The following is a 12,541-nucleotide window of genomic DNA, read 5'->3' on the forward strand; positions in this document are numbered from 1 at the left end:
CGCCAGAAACGAGCAAAGGTTTATTGACTTATGAGCACATTAGTCCTTCTCGCGCTCCGACAGTTCTTTTTCACTGTCCATGCACCAGAGCATGTCGTTCTCGCTGCTGTCTGTTTCATTCAATAGACTACATTTCTTAAAAAAAAAAAAAAAAGTGAAGGAAGGAAAGTTTTTTTTTTAAAACATACTGGATAAGAAAAAAAAAAGTCAAAAATAAATTTACAATGAAAAAATGTAAAAAAAATGTTAAGAGCTATATTACGGCGCAAAAGAAATTTAGTTGGTAAACCTGTGCACCACCGAAGTCTTCAAAACGCCCACATTGCCGCCGCACGCTGAGCTTGGAAAGCTGCCTGCTGAACGCATTTTTTTTTCTTTATTTGCAAAAAATTTTTAAGAAATTTTTTCAATTAAAAAGAAAAGTTTTATTTAAATAAAAAATGAAAAAAAAAAAAATTCCATAAAAAGTTATTGTCATTATTACTTAGCGACTTTTCTCCATGCCGCTGCCGAAAGGGACTGATGTGACTGTACTTCGACTCTGGCTCCCCGCCGCTGTCAATTTCTGATCATCACACGGGTCTATCACGTGGTGCTTGCACCCTTTAAAGAGTTTCTATGGGCTCTAAAAGTTACTTATTAATGCGAAAGCATTAACTGTCCTATGTAGCAAGCCGATGTCATCAGCTTTGAAGCCGTGCCAAACAGCACCTTAAATCCTTTCTCCAAGTGAAGCCAGCTCCCAGCTATGAAAGCATGTGAAAAGCCTAGCCAAACGGCAACTAGTTTCCCCGATCCCAAAGGAGCGGAGTAAAGCTGATGAATTTCGGCTTCAGACTCCTGTGGGTGCCAACTACAAATTTGTTTCGTGTTGTAAATATAGCTCTAAATTTTTTTTTTGCTGTAAATTAATTTTATGACATCCTTTTTCCATCCAGGCTGATTAAATATTTTTTTATCGATTGATTTTAAAATACTATTAGTCTCTGTCGAGAGTATGATAGGGTGGTTATACAGGTGTACAAATAAAACAGCAAGAGCAGCACACACTTGAAATGGTACTATAAAAGATATTACTAAACAATTGCGCAAAAAATGCTTTGACAATAACAAATAAAGAATAAGATCCGTCTTGGGCTAGAATGCGTTGACGGAGAACAGTACACAACAAACAATACATTTCCCTTCTCGTATGTTTTTTAAGGAGTGCTCGACCATGGCAGACGGAATCGTGCTCCATGCCTGGAAAACCCACCCAGTCAACTTTTCCATAAACGCAAGCTTCAGCCGATTTCTTGGCCTGAACCACTAATCTTCCTTTTCTGCTTTTACAAGTGCGGGTGATGACTGAGCAAAGCAGGAACGAACGGGACAAATATGGACGAACGAACGCTGCGCTACCATCTTGTAAGGACGATAACACTGAAACTGTCGCTAGTGCAATTATAATGCGCATGGCATTTCTAGCTGTATTTTTTTTTTTCTAAAAAAGGTGGACATTAGAATTGGGTGATTATGTTAAGTGGTTCGTGTTTCAAACTCGATGGTGGGGGCTGTCCTTGCACGGTGTAAACGTAGGATGTGTCGGGAAAGCACCCTGGCTACTGCCACCACCTCATTTGCAGGATACGACGATGAGGCTACGAATTTTAAGGCTTTCTTTCTCGCTCGTGTTGGTCTCGCCGCACGGCGTCTCAAAATCACATGACGTTGCAGTGTCGCATGACGTCGCGGCCCGATGTGACGTCTTGATTTTCGCAATAAATTTTGTGGGGAGAGATATCCGCTGAATTTGAATTGCCAACTGCTGCTCATTCGAAACCCTGTCGAGCGCCGCTTCCCCTTTGTTGCATTTGTCGCAATGTCTAAGCCGGGTGATTTCTTCTCCAGGAGGCAGCCACTCCGGGAGACGATGTCAGAGGCGAGGGAGAGGAGGAGGAGAGGGAGGCCTCTGGTTCGGAGCTGGAGTCCGGTACGTTCTTCCCAAGTGTTGGCTCGTTGGAAAGCGAGCTGTCTGCCAGTGCGTTGGGGCGTGCAACAGATCCCTTTTGGACGTTTATTGAGCGATGCTGTTGGCCGCCATATTTTGAGCAATGTTTCCCGCGCAAAGGGTGTAATTGTAGCACGGTGATCAGTTTGGCTAAGTTGGTGTAGCGTCGTAAAAGGGTAAGAGCAGCGTGAAAAATTACACGGACAGAGAAGGTGTATATAAACAAAGCGATGACTTTCAACTATACCCGTTTTCATCTCAAGAAAAAAGGAAGTTTTGCTCATTGTTCATACGCCGCGAGAAGTAGTTCTTACACAAGATTTGGTTTACTTTGTTTCGTAACTGATTACGTCATCTTACTTCGAACCACTAATTCTTTGTAGAATTTGATTGACCAGTATTTCTCGTAACCATTGCAGATCCCGACGACTTTATCGTTGACGACGATGGTCAACCAATCACAAAGGGAAAGAAGAAGAGGCACATCAAGTATACGGATTCGTAAGTCCCCTTACCCTCTTGTCTGTTTGGGACTTTGTATACCGTTTTTATACCACGTTGTCCTCTGCCGCAGCGCGTATCGGCGTGTCTTCACAGTTAGTGTGATCCCATAGACGGGCCAACAGGGGCGTCTCTATTTCGAATATCCGGCATCCAGAATGCACTCGTTGCCTTCTATTGTGCTTTGGCTGCACGGGCATTCTTAAGGCTCCCGAGAAGCGTTAGCAAAGGTTGGAAACTGGAGGCAGGACAACTGAAGAACCTTTGTGCCGTCCTTATCCCGTCTGCGACTCTAGGTAACCGAATGGCAAAGAAGGCGAGTTGGTCCACGAGGAAACGGCGCGCAAATAAAAAAGGCGAGGAATTGTGCTCCAGGGTAGGGCGAAAATCACAGAACAAGGTACGTCCAGTGCGAGGCGGTGCTGGTGTATCGAATCCCATCAAGTTCTTGTCGACCATACGTCGGACGGACGGGCAGTTGTGTAGAGGACAAAGCGCTCCGGCACGCATTGTGGCTGAGATCAGCCGTGCGAGGGCACCTCCTTTACACCGTGTAAGTTGCACGTGTAGATTTTGGGGAAAGGGGTGGATAAAACTACAAGAGGGAGAGTAAACGTGTTATTGAATCACCAAGTCCGGTACCCGCGGTTACCACTCCTCGCCCGGCGCGCCTTTCACATGCTGGACTAGGTGTGGCCCAAGATGTGGTTCGTTGCCAGGAAGGGGGGGCGTGACCCATTCCTCCCAGTTTCCTCGTCCAAGTGCTACTGGCAGGGTGTCAAGCGTAGTTTTAGTGATGGGAGCAACTTTCGGGTATTCCCACGGTTGATGTTGGAATATAGTGTTTGTGATGTTCTGTGAGTAGTGTGTCGGTTTGTGCACGTCTAAAAATTGTGGTGACCTTTCTGCTGAATGCGTGTGTCAGGTGACATTGTCTCCGAGTTTTTTAAGTATGTGTGTCCTGGATTTGTGTAGTGTCTTTCCGTGGTCGTACGGGTCGTAGGTTGTCGGCCAGGGAGTTGAAGTGCCCAGTGGGTCGCTTCCTCGGGCGAACTGGTTGGCTCTAGTTTTCCCTTCAACTCCTAGGTGCCTAGGGACAAATTCAATAGTGACTTTGGCATAGGGGTCTGCTCTCATGGTTTTTGATACTGCGATCATGATGTGCGGGGGCAGAGTGTTGTTTCTGTAGTCTCTTGCGGCTCCTTGGCTACCGTTCGGAGGGTGGTGGAATCTTTCCCGGCCTGCGAGGTGATAGCCTTGGCTATTGCTTGAATTTCCAGTGCGGTTGGGGCGTGGGTGTGCAAGAGAACTGCCGGAAGCTTTTGAGATAGGAAAGTCAAACTTTGCTTTGTTTACATAAGAATGAGGTGGCTTTTTTGAAGCACGTGTCAATGCGATAGAGATGTGGTTTGTTAGTGGGATGTTTTGCCTTTTATTAAATAACGAGTTGATGTCGAGCGCTTTTCTCATCTTTGTTGACTGCCCAGGTGTAGATAACTGGTTGCAGATTCTTTGAAAAAGAGTCGGCAAACTTGCTTTGTGTTTTTGCTCCCTGTTGCAGGGCATTGCAAGAAGCGCAGGACATTTTCGGCGTCGACTTTGACTTTGACGAGTTTTCCAAGTATCAGGACGAATATGACGAAGAAATGGAAGAAGAAGAGGTGCACTCTTTTTCTTTTCTTTTTTTCAAAGTGTTTTCACAATTCCCCGAATTCGTTTACTCGCACCAAGTGCCGTACGAGCGCTGGGCTTGTGGGCTAGAATCAATACATGCCTTGCTTCTGTGGTGGGTTTAACCTCAAAGAAATAAAAAAGAAAACATCAGAACACATTACTTTAAGGCATCGTAATATGCTTTTCAGCAGGCCATCAAAAAAGAAGTGATCTGGTAAAACAAAGCAACCACTTCCCGAAACGGGAAGCAATTCTTACGCATGCTTATTCTCCGGAGAGGCCCGCCGGCTCAAAGCACCCAGACTAACGCAAAGATAATGAAACTAGCTGTCTGGGGCCTGCATTAAGTTTTCTCGGAATACAAGGTCTACAAGGAAACAACTCGTTTTCGCCATCAGACTTTTGTTTGACGGGTGCAGCGACCTTCGCTCCCTCCTGCTGTGGAGGTGAGAGTCTTTCATCCGATTTCTGTCCATGCGCGCGGTACGGCAAACATGCGCTTGAAAGAGGCGCACCTGCATGCTCCGTGCTGCAAGTTTCATTGAGGCTCGGACAGGAAGATCCTAGGAGCTGGCCCTGCATTTAGAACATTTTTTGGGAGCTCAGTGTCTTTTCGAAAAGTTGGCGTCTATGGTCGGTTACGGGTTAATGCGGAGCCAAGTTCGTCTGCTTCTTTCACGGGTTGCGATGATGTCGGAACGCCGAGCTCTTATTGGCTGATTGAAAAAATAGTGGATGGACTTCAAGGCATCTAGCATTGAGGTCTATCCACTATCCTTCCAATCAAAGCCAATCAGAACTCGGCGTCATTCTGATGTCACCGCAACCCCTGCGAAACAAGCAGACGACCTGCTCTCCGCATAGTTTGGGGGAAGCTCCTCCCGGCACTTCTTACTTTGACAGGAGTCACTTTCTCTCCAGTGTTCGCCCTGCTAAAGTGGAAAAAGGTAGGAGAAGCTTCCCCCGAACTCTTAACCTGTGACCGAGCACGAGCAACCATAAAATTCGGCAGATGTGTGCCTTAGGGGGCACAAACACGAAACAGGGAAACCCGCCTTTTTTTTTTTTCTCACCCGACTTTCTTTTTTTCTTTGACGGGTGCCAGTACGAGGACGAGGAGGAAGAGGGCGAGGCGCGTCCGCGTCCCAAGAAGACGGCCCGCAAGCGGCCGACCAAGAAGAGCATCTTCGAGGTGTACGAGCCCGTGGAGCTGGAGCGGGGCCACTTCACGGACCGGGACAACGAGATCCGGGCCACGGACATCCCCGAGCGTTTCCAGCTGCGCGCCGTGCCGGTGACCTCCGCCCCCGAGGACGAGATCAGCCGGGAGGCGGAGTGGATCTACAAGCACGCCTTTGGGAACCCCACCGTCTCGGTGCAGACGGCCACCGAGGACGGGAAGGGGGCACCGGCCTCGGAACCGGGCGGACGGCACCAGCCGCCGGCCGGCCGCAAGGGCGTCACGGCCATCGCCAAGATCGCCGAGGCCCTCAAGTTCATGCGGAACCAGCTCTTTGAGGTGGGTGCCCAGTCTAGCTGAAGTTTGTACGTTGCCGCCTCGCCCTTCCTTTTTTACTGCATGGACCACAGCGTAAGGTACCGTATCTGCGCAAATAAAACGTGAGGGGAGGCTTTGAAGTCCCAAAAAAGAAACGATTGAGTTATTACCGTTATAAGGCGAACGTAAGGTTACCGCACTCGAGGGCATAGCGGAAGTGGGGACGAGAATCGGGAAAACGTTGCGTTTTGACTGCACTGGCTCTTCACTACTCGGCTCCTTCTCGCTGTCACGACTTGGAAGGCATCTTCGGGGTGAGCCCTTTGTCCCGACCTAGTCCTCTTAAACCTTCTTGCACTGTGTCAAGTCGGTTGGTTTACAAAGCAAGCAAGCACATGAAGCACAAGCACCAACGCACAAATGCCAGAACACTATGGATGGTTCTTGCCTTTGCCACTTTGCATAAACACACACCTCATGTTTCATGATTGCGTAAACACGGCCAGCGGTCTTGGCTTTTGTCTTGACTTGGTTTGGCTTGATCTGGGCGGTGCCCCGCACTCCCGTGCGGCACGTCGTGTTTTGGCCGTTTTTGCAGCCGCGTGTTTTGAACAAACATGCAAACAACTCAGAGCACTTTCAAGGTTTCCTATTCCTCTCTTTTCGTGGTGCAAGAACTAATACGGTTAAAACCGCTTATATCGAAGAGCGTGGGGATCTCAAAACACTTCAATATAGCCAAAATTCAATGTATAAAATGAGGTGAGAAACAAACTTAAGCACTACGTGGTTGGCTCGGTAATGAACTTACCTGTAATTTTCACTGCCGCATGCTTTCTTAACTGATTAGGACACTTACTTAAGACCACTATGTTGATTTATTGCACTGAAAAGTACTGCGCCAATGTTGTCTGCATTTTAGAGTTAATAGCATGCTTTGTCACGGCCTGCTCCACGGTGTCGAGGCCACTCACAAGTGCAAGTCCACTCTCTTCTATTGCACCGCAATAGCGGCGCAGCGTAGTAACGGCATCCACTGCTTTGTCGGAGGTGGGGAGTGATTCAGCGTCTTCAATGTCCACTGGACCAGGATCATCGCTCGCAACTGGCCGCTCGAAGGCAACCTCGGCGGTGATTTCAATATCCGTCAGCTCCGTCGTAGTCCCGTTGTCATTGTCACCAACAAAGTCGTCTATGCTCATTGTTTTGGGCACAGCACCCACAATACGGGAGAAGCTGTCCCATGTTTCGTCCAGCTCGCGGCGTTCTTGTTTAAAGGAAGTTCTTCACTCAGTCCTTTGGCTTGCTCAGAAAGCTCCTTGGTGCAAGCAACGAAGCCAGCGTGCCGAAAGCAATTGGCTATTGTGTCGCACTTGATGTTCTCCCAGGAGGCCGTGAGCCTATTGGATACCTAGGAGAGTGGCCAAGACTTTATTTCTGCTTCATTAAACGGATGTTTTCGTAGTAGAGGTGTTTGTTATAAAGGCATTTGACCGTATATATATATACATTTTACAGTGTGGCCTAAAACGATGAGAAATACCTCGAGTTTTGTTTGTCAGGCGGTTAGTTGCTCTTGCAAACGAAGTTGTGATGTAATTGCGTTGCTTTAGACTGCGGGAAGTTAGCGAGCGTTAGGTTTCTTTGCTGTGGGTGAGAAATTTAGCCAGTACCACTACCGCTAGCCTGGGGCTTTTCAACTAATCTGCACGCTCATCCAGCAGATTGAAACATGCAGGGATGGGAATTGAACTCTGAATGCCTGGATCCTGCGGCACGAGCTCTTGCTCCACGTGCTCCGAATTGCGGTGCGTTAACACACTCGACTCTCGATCCCCCCCAAACGGGATTGTTACTAATCCGACGATGATTGCGGCAAAAATTTCGGCGGGCATTTGCTCGAGCAAGGTGCCCATGTTGGTGCGTCTGCTCTGGGAAAAATGAAGAGTGGAATGTCGTGCAGATATGGCCGCTCGCTTGGCTCTGCGTGGAGGATGATCTCTACCGAATAAGTTACGACACGGTAGACCCACGGCATGCTAACCTTTGTGACAGTTTGGCTGTACAATCGTTTCCATTACTAGCAACTGTTTTCTGCTGCTAACCTACTTAGTGGCCTCGTTCCAGGTACCGTTCATCGCCTTCTACCGGAAGGAATACGTGGAGCCTGATCTGAACATTAATGACCTGTGGACCGTCTACAAGTGGGATGAAAAGGTATGATGCACTGCTGTTCTGTTTCCTTCGTTTTTCTTTTTAGGCTGGACTGTAATGCCACAATGGACTCAGTTAAGCTTGTGTCTTTTCCAGTGCATTCGTTGGATTTTATGAGTGTGTTCATTTTATGAGTTGTTTTCTTAGGAGAAAATTGAGCCTCATAATGAGCGTCATAGCGAGTGTCATGAATGGGTGACATGCTGGAAGCGTTACAAACGTCAAGGTTATATATAAAGTTCGAGCTCTGTCAAGGTTCGAAACTATGCCCACTGAGCGTAGCTGGCTTGGAAGATTCAATGATTTTATTTGAATGGAAACGTGCTGGCGAGAGTGACAGGTTTTGATGGAAAATAATAGAATACTATCGGGACCGCAAACGCTTTTAACCCCTTGCCTACTACTTTTTTTCTTCAAAGAGCGTACAGCAAAACTTAATTTTAAACGGGCAGTTTACATCAAAAACATTTCTTTGACATCAACGTGTGGTGTCTTCGTCTAAATCAGAACTTCTGGTCCTCTTCAGTATACTTCACAGTGTGATAATGCAGAAAACATTCACGAAGGTGGAGAGCCACTTTGCAGTGTCCACACTCCCATGCAGTTTTATTCCTTTTTTTCTTGGCCGTGTACACTTCGCATGCCTGCGTCGGGCTCTTCTTCCCGGTGCATACCATGTCAAATATGCCTGTGCATTCATCACTTTCAAAAATAAATTTTTGTATCTCTTTGTCGGCTCAAGCTGACCTCTTCCCTGAAGTCATGTCGTTTTGGTGCAAGCGCTTACAAGCACACCTTTTGTTTTTTGGCTAAATGTTAAGTTTTCTCTTATTTTTGTAAAACAGCAAAAGAAACAAGCAACCATGGAGCAACAGGGGGGGTTCTGCCGTCTGCCGGAGAGCACACTAAACAAGCGCTGAAACCGAAGCACGGGTCACACTCGGGGTTGGGCTTTACTGTGCGTAAGGAGTGGCCTCGAGTGACACTCGTCATTAGTAGGCAAGGGGCGAATGATCTGTTTGTCGTTCATTTCTTTATAACTACCATACCTTTTTCGATGCGGACAAAGGTTTACCGAAATCGCCTGCCAACATCTGTTTTCTTTTAAGACATAATGGCATACCTGCCAAGTTATATGATTTTGTCGTAAAGTGTCCGCTTTTCAGTGCTTTCTTACAGTTATCATATTAACAACAATATTTGTACAATTTTCGCACCCGTGTTAAAAAGAAAAAAGAAAAGTTTTTGTGTAAGCTGCATCTTGCCTGTTTACAAGTTGGGGTTGGCAACACTGGTACATCGATTTGTATGCCAGGGGGCGCAAGCTACCGCTCCAGTGTTGTAAGGGGTGGTATAGCTCAGAGCCGTATATGTAGAAAGTTTGGTCAATGGGAGGCGCGGGCAGAGGAAAGAGGGCTTGGCATGCTCTCTTGACCAACCAGAAGCCGAAAAGGATCCCCTAGCGGTGGTAGCGGCAAACAGTTCTGATCAAAAGTCTATGTTCGTGTATGGTTTTAATAAGCGCGTAAGAGTGAAGTGTAGTAACTCTTTGTGGTTGAAAATAGGGTGCACGTGTTGTTTTGATCATGATCATGCAGAAAGAGGTAAGAAAGGAATGCGCTGCGCAACTCTGTTTTGCGCGGACAGAGTGTAACCGTTCGTACGGCAGATTCCAGGCCCTGGGCGCTTGACGTACGGATCATGTCGATCGTTCTGCTAGTCGCACTCTTCCACCATGATTTTTTGATTAACGTGATTGAACATCACGTGTACCATATTTTCAGTAATCGAGAGTTACTCCAATGCAGTTATCAGGTTTGTTTCTCGCGACCACCGCCAGGGTATTATTTCCGGATTCTGGTTGGTCACTTTCGAATTTCTGAAGACGCCCTGGAACACGCCCAGCCCGCTTTCGGCCAATGGCGCCTCCTCATTTGTCTCCTATACTTCCCAACGAATGGCCAAACTCTCTACATTTACGGCTCTGGTATAGCCGCTAACATCCATCCATCCATCCATCTTAATCCAAAACTGCTTAGGAAATCTCCTTTGTTGTGGCGACGTTGGTTGTGGCGAATGTTGTGTTACTGGAACTTTTACTCATGATCCCTTGAAACCATCTTTGCTACAAGATGGCGGGGAAAAAAAATACTTTCAAGTGTTTATTCCCAGCTATTCAACCGACTTTCCGTTTATGAAGACGTCGCGCAAGGGCAAAAGGTACGCATTTTGCAGTGTCGCTGCGATGTCAACATTTCGCACGCTGGTCGCCGGTACATTCTGTGTCATCTGAATACAAAAAAGCACAAGGACTCTGCAAAATTAGTTGAAACCAACGAGAAGTTTGGAGGGTTCTTTAGTCGATCAACAAATTACGACACTACCCGAGCAGAATGCCTTTTTTACGCCATTTTTGATCGAATACAACGTGCCGTTCACGGCAATTGTTGTGGAGTCATTAAAGAGCAAGAACTTTGCTCTTTAACGTCTCCGTTAAACCAGGCACAGGCGAAAGAAGGCACACATACAGTTCCGCTCCTCCATGTCGAAAAAGACTCTTGAACATTTGTTAGTTGCGAGATGCAGCCAGTCCGGAAAGTGCCATGAACAAGTGTTCGACAAGAACTTCCTAAGAAAAGCAAAAGCTGCAACTTCCTCAGTGTTGGCCCAACCTTCTACTTCTAAAGAATAAGACATTTTGTGCAATGTATGATGTGTTTGTGCCCTAGTTGAGGTATTTTTCTTACCTAAACCAAGTTTTTGAAGAATAAAACAGTTTTCGTATTTCTTCACACAGTTGTATTGTTTTTTGGCGTCCCCCGTAGTATTTTCAGCATTGTAGGGTTGGCAGGTCTGTAATGGGTTTTATGGGGCGTAACGACCGTCGTGAACGAGCGGCACGCTTGGAGCATTATGGACAATAAGGTTATATATTGCCACGTGCGCAGCTAGTGCGGCCGTGGCCAATAGGTATCGTGCTTGGCTCCCACTCAAAGGGCCGAGGTTCAATGCCAGGGAGCCAAGCGCGATAACCATTCGGCTACGGGCACGCTGCCTACTTGGCTAGCTGCGCACGTGGCATTCCTTACCACCCCCCCCTACCTGGCTAGCTGCGTGTGCGACAATACGAAGTTGGATCCCCGGCCGGGCTCGAACCTGGGTCGGTGCAGTGGCAGTTGGATATCATAGCCACCGAGCTATCAGCACAGCTGATATGGATTTTTACAGCGCAGCTGTTATACACTAGGGTCTGAGAAAAAATGACATGTCGACAGAAAACTCTCATTGGTCGTGGCAAGTATCAATAAATAAAAACAAAAAGAGGGGTCAAGTTCGAATAAATAAAAAAATGAAAGACGTTTGCAACTCTCTGTAACGCCGACTCAGAGCGCAGCTTTTGGGGAGGAGGAGGGGAAGGTATTGGGGGGAGGGTATGCCCCTCCTCGTCCGTACCCTCTCCTCCTCTCCTCTCCTCCTTTCACGCGTGTCGTCACGCAACGTTTTGGTGAAGTCGCATGGTGTTTCGGCACGTGACTTCAGTGAAGTCATGCGACGTTTCGGTACTGTGACGTTTTGGTGGAAGTCACAGTGACGTTTCGGCACGTGATTTCCACCGGAATGTCACGGTGCCGAAAAGTGCGGTGCCGAAACGTCACTTGTAACGTTTCGGCACCGCACTGAAACGTTGCATGTCTGGCACAGTGCATTATGGGACGTTTCCCAAAATGCACAGTGCGGTTATGCCGACAGCGATGCCGCTCAAGCCAGAAACGGGCAACTAAGAGCTGCGCTCTAAAACAGAGAGAGGGGCCAACCAGCGTGAGTCAACCTTCCTTGGCATTAATAGATAGTGAGGTCCTGATCCCTTGTTATCATCTCTAGGCATCGTCCTCGAGGTCGTCCTAGAGATCGTCCTTGAGGTCGTCCTAGGCGTTGTCCTCGAGGTCGTCCTTGAGTTTGTCCTAGAAGTCGTCCGAGAGGTTGCCCTTTTTGCGTCGTCCTAGAAGTCGTCCTAGACGTCGTCCTTGAAGTCGTCCTCGAGGTTGTCCTAGAAATCGTCCTTGACGTCGTCCAAGAGGTCGTCCTAGAAGTCGTCTTAAAAGTTGTCCTTGAGGTCGTCCTAGATGTCTTAAAGATAACAGCTTTGCTGGTTTTCTGTCTTCACGTGAAGTGTAAGGGCTCTACACTTAAAAAAAAAATGCAAACGAGCCGGCGAGAGCGGCATATTTTGGATGATAATAAATACAACACACAAAATACATAACAATAAATAAATAAGTAAAACCATAATAAATAAAAAAGATTTGTTAAATATAAAATAATGTAAAAAAAATATACAAGAATGAAAAGCCTAGCACGAACCACACGCGAAGTATGGTTTGTCCGAGACACATTTTGTGCTCTCTGGTCTTTGTTAGCACAATCAAGCCTGTACATTTCTTTTTTCACTTGCCACCTTGGTGATAATGCGTGCTTTCTCGTTAAAAGGAAGTTTTCCTTGTTTCTCGGCAATGCTTTGCTATTGCTTTTGTCAATGTTTGCTGATGAGAATTATCTGTTTTCATTGTAGACCTTGCGAAATAGTTGTGCAAACTCAAATGCCGACTGGTACAGTCGAACCTCGATATAACGAACTTCAATGTAACGAAATCCTCGATTTAACG

At 47.0% G+C, this 12,541-nt stretch overlaps 1 protein-coding gene across 1 annotated transcript in view; it reads left to right on the forward strand.

Moving 5' to 3' along the window:
• Positions 1–12,541, forward strand: part of LOC8034183 (transcription elongation factor SPT6) — an 81,694-nt gene that overhangs the window by 10,865 nt on the left and 58,288 nt on the right. Inside the window, exons 6-10 of the mRNA XM_029978537.4 lie at positions 1,891–1,972; positions 2,410–2,491; positions 4,053–4,152; positions 5,271–5,684; positions 7,791–7,880. Coding sequence (XP_029834397.3) covers positions 1,891–1,972; positions 2,410–2,491; positions 4,053–4,152; positions 5,271–5,684; positions 7,791–7,880 — 768 coding nt within the window. The remainder of the gene's footprint in view (positions 1–1,890; positions 1,973–2,409; positions 2,492–4,052; positions 4,153–5,270; positions 5,685–7,790; positions 7,881–12,541) is intronic.

Source organism: Ixodes scapularis, unplaced genomic scaffold (assembly GCF_016920785.2).
Source record: "Ixodes scapularis isolate PalLabHiFi unplaced genomic scaffold, ASM1692078v2 PGA_scaffold1__304_contigs__length_218370807, whole genome shotgun sequence".
Lineage (NCBI taxonomy): Eukaryota > Metazoa > Arthropoda > Arachnida > Ixodida > Ixodidae > Ixodes > Ixodes scapularis.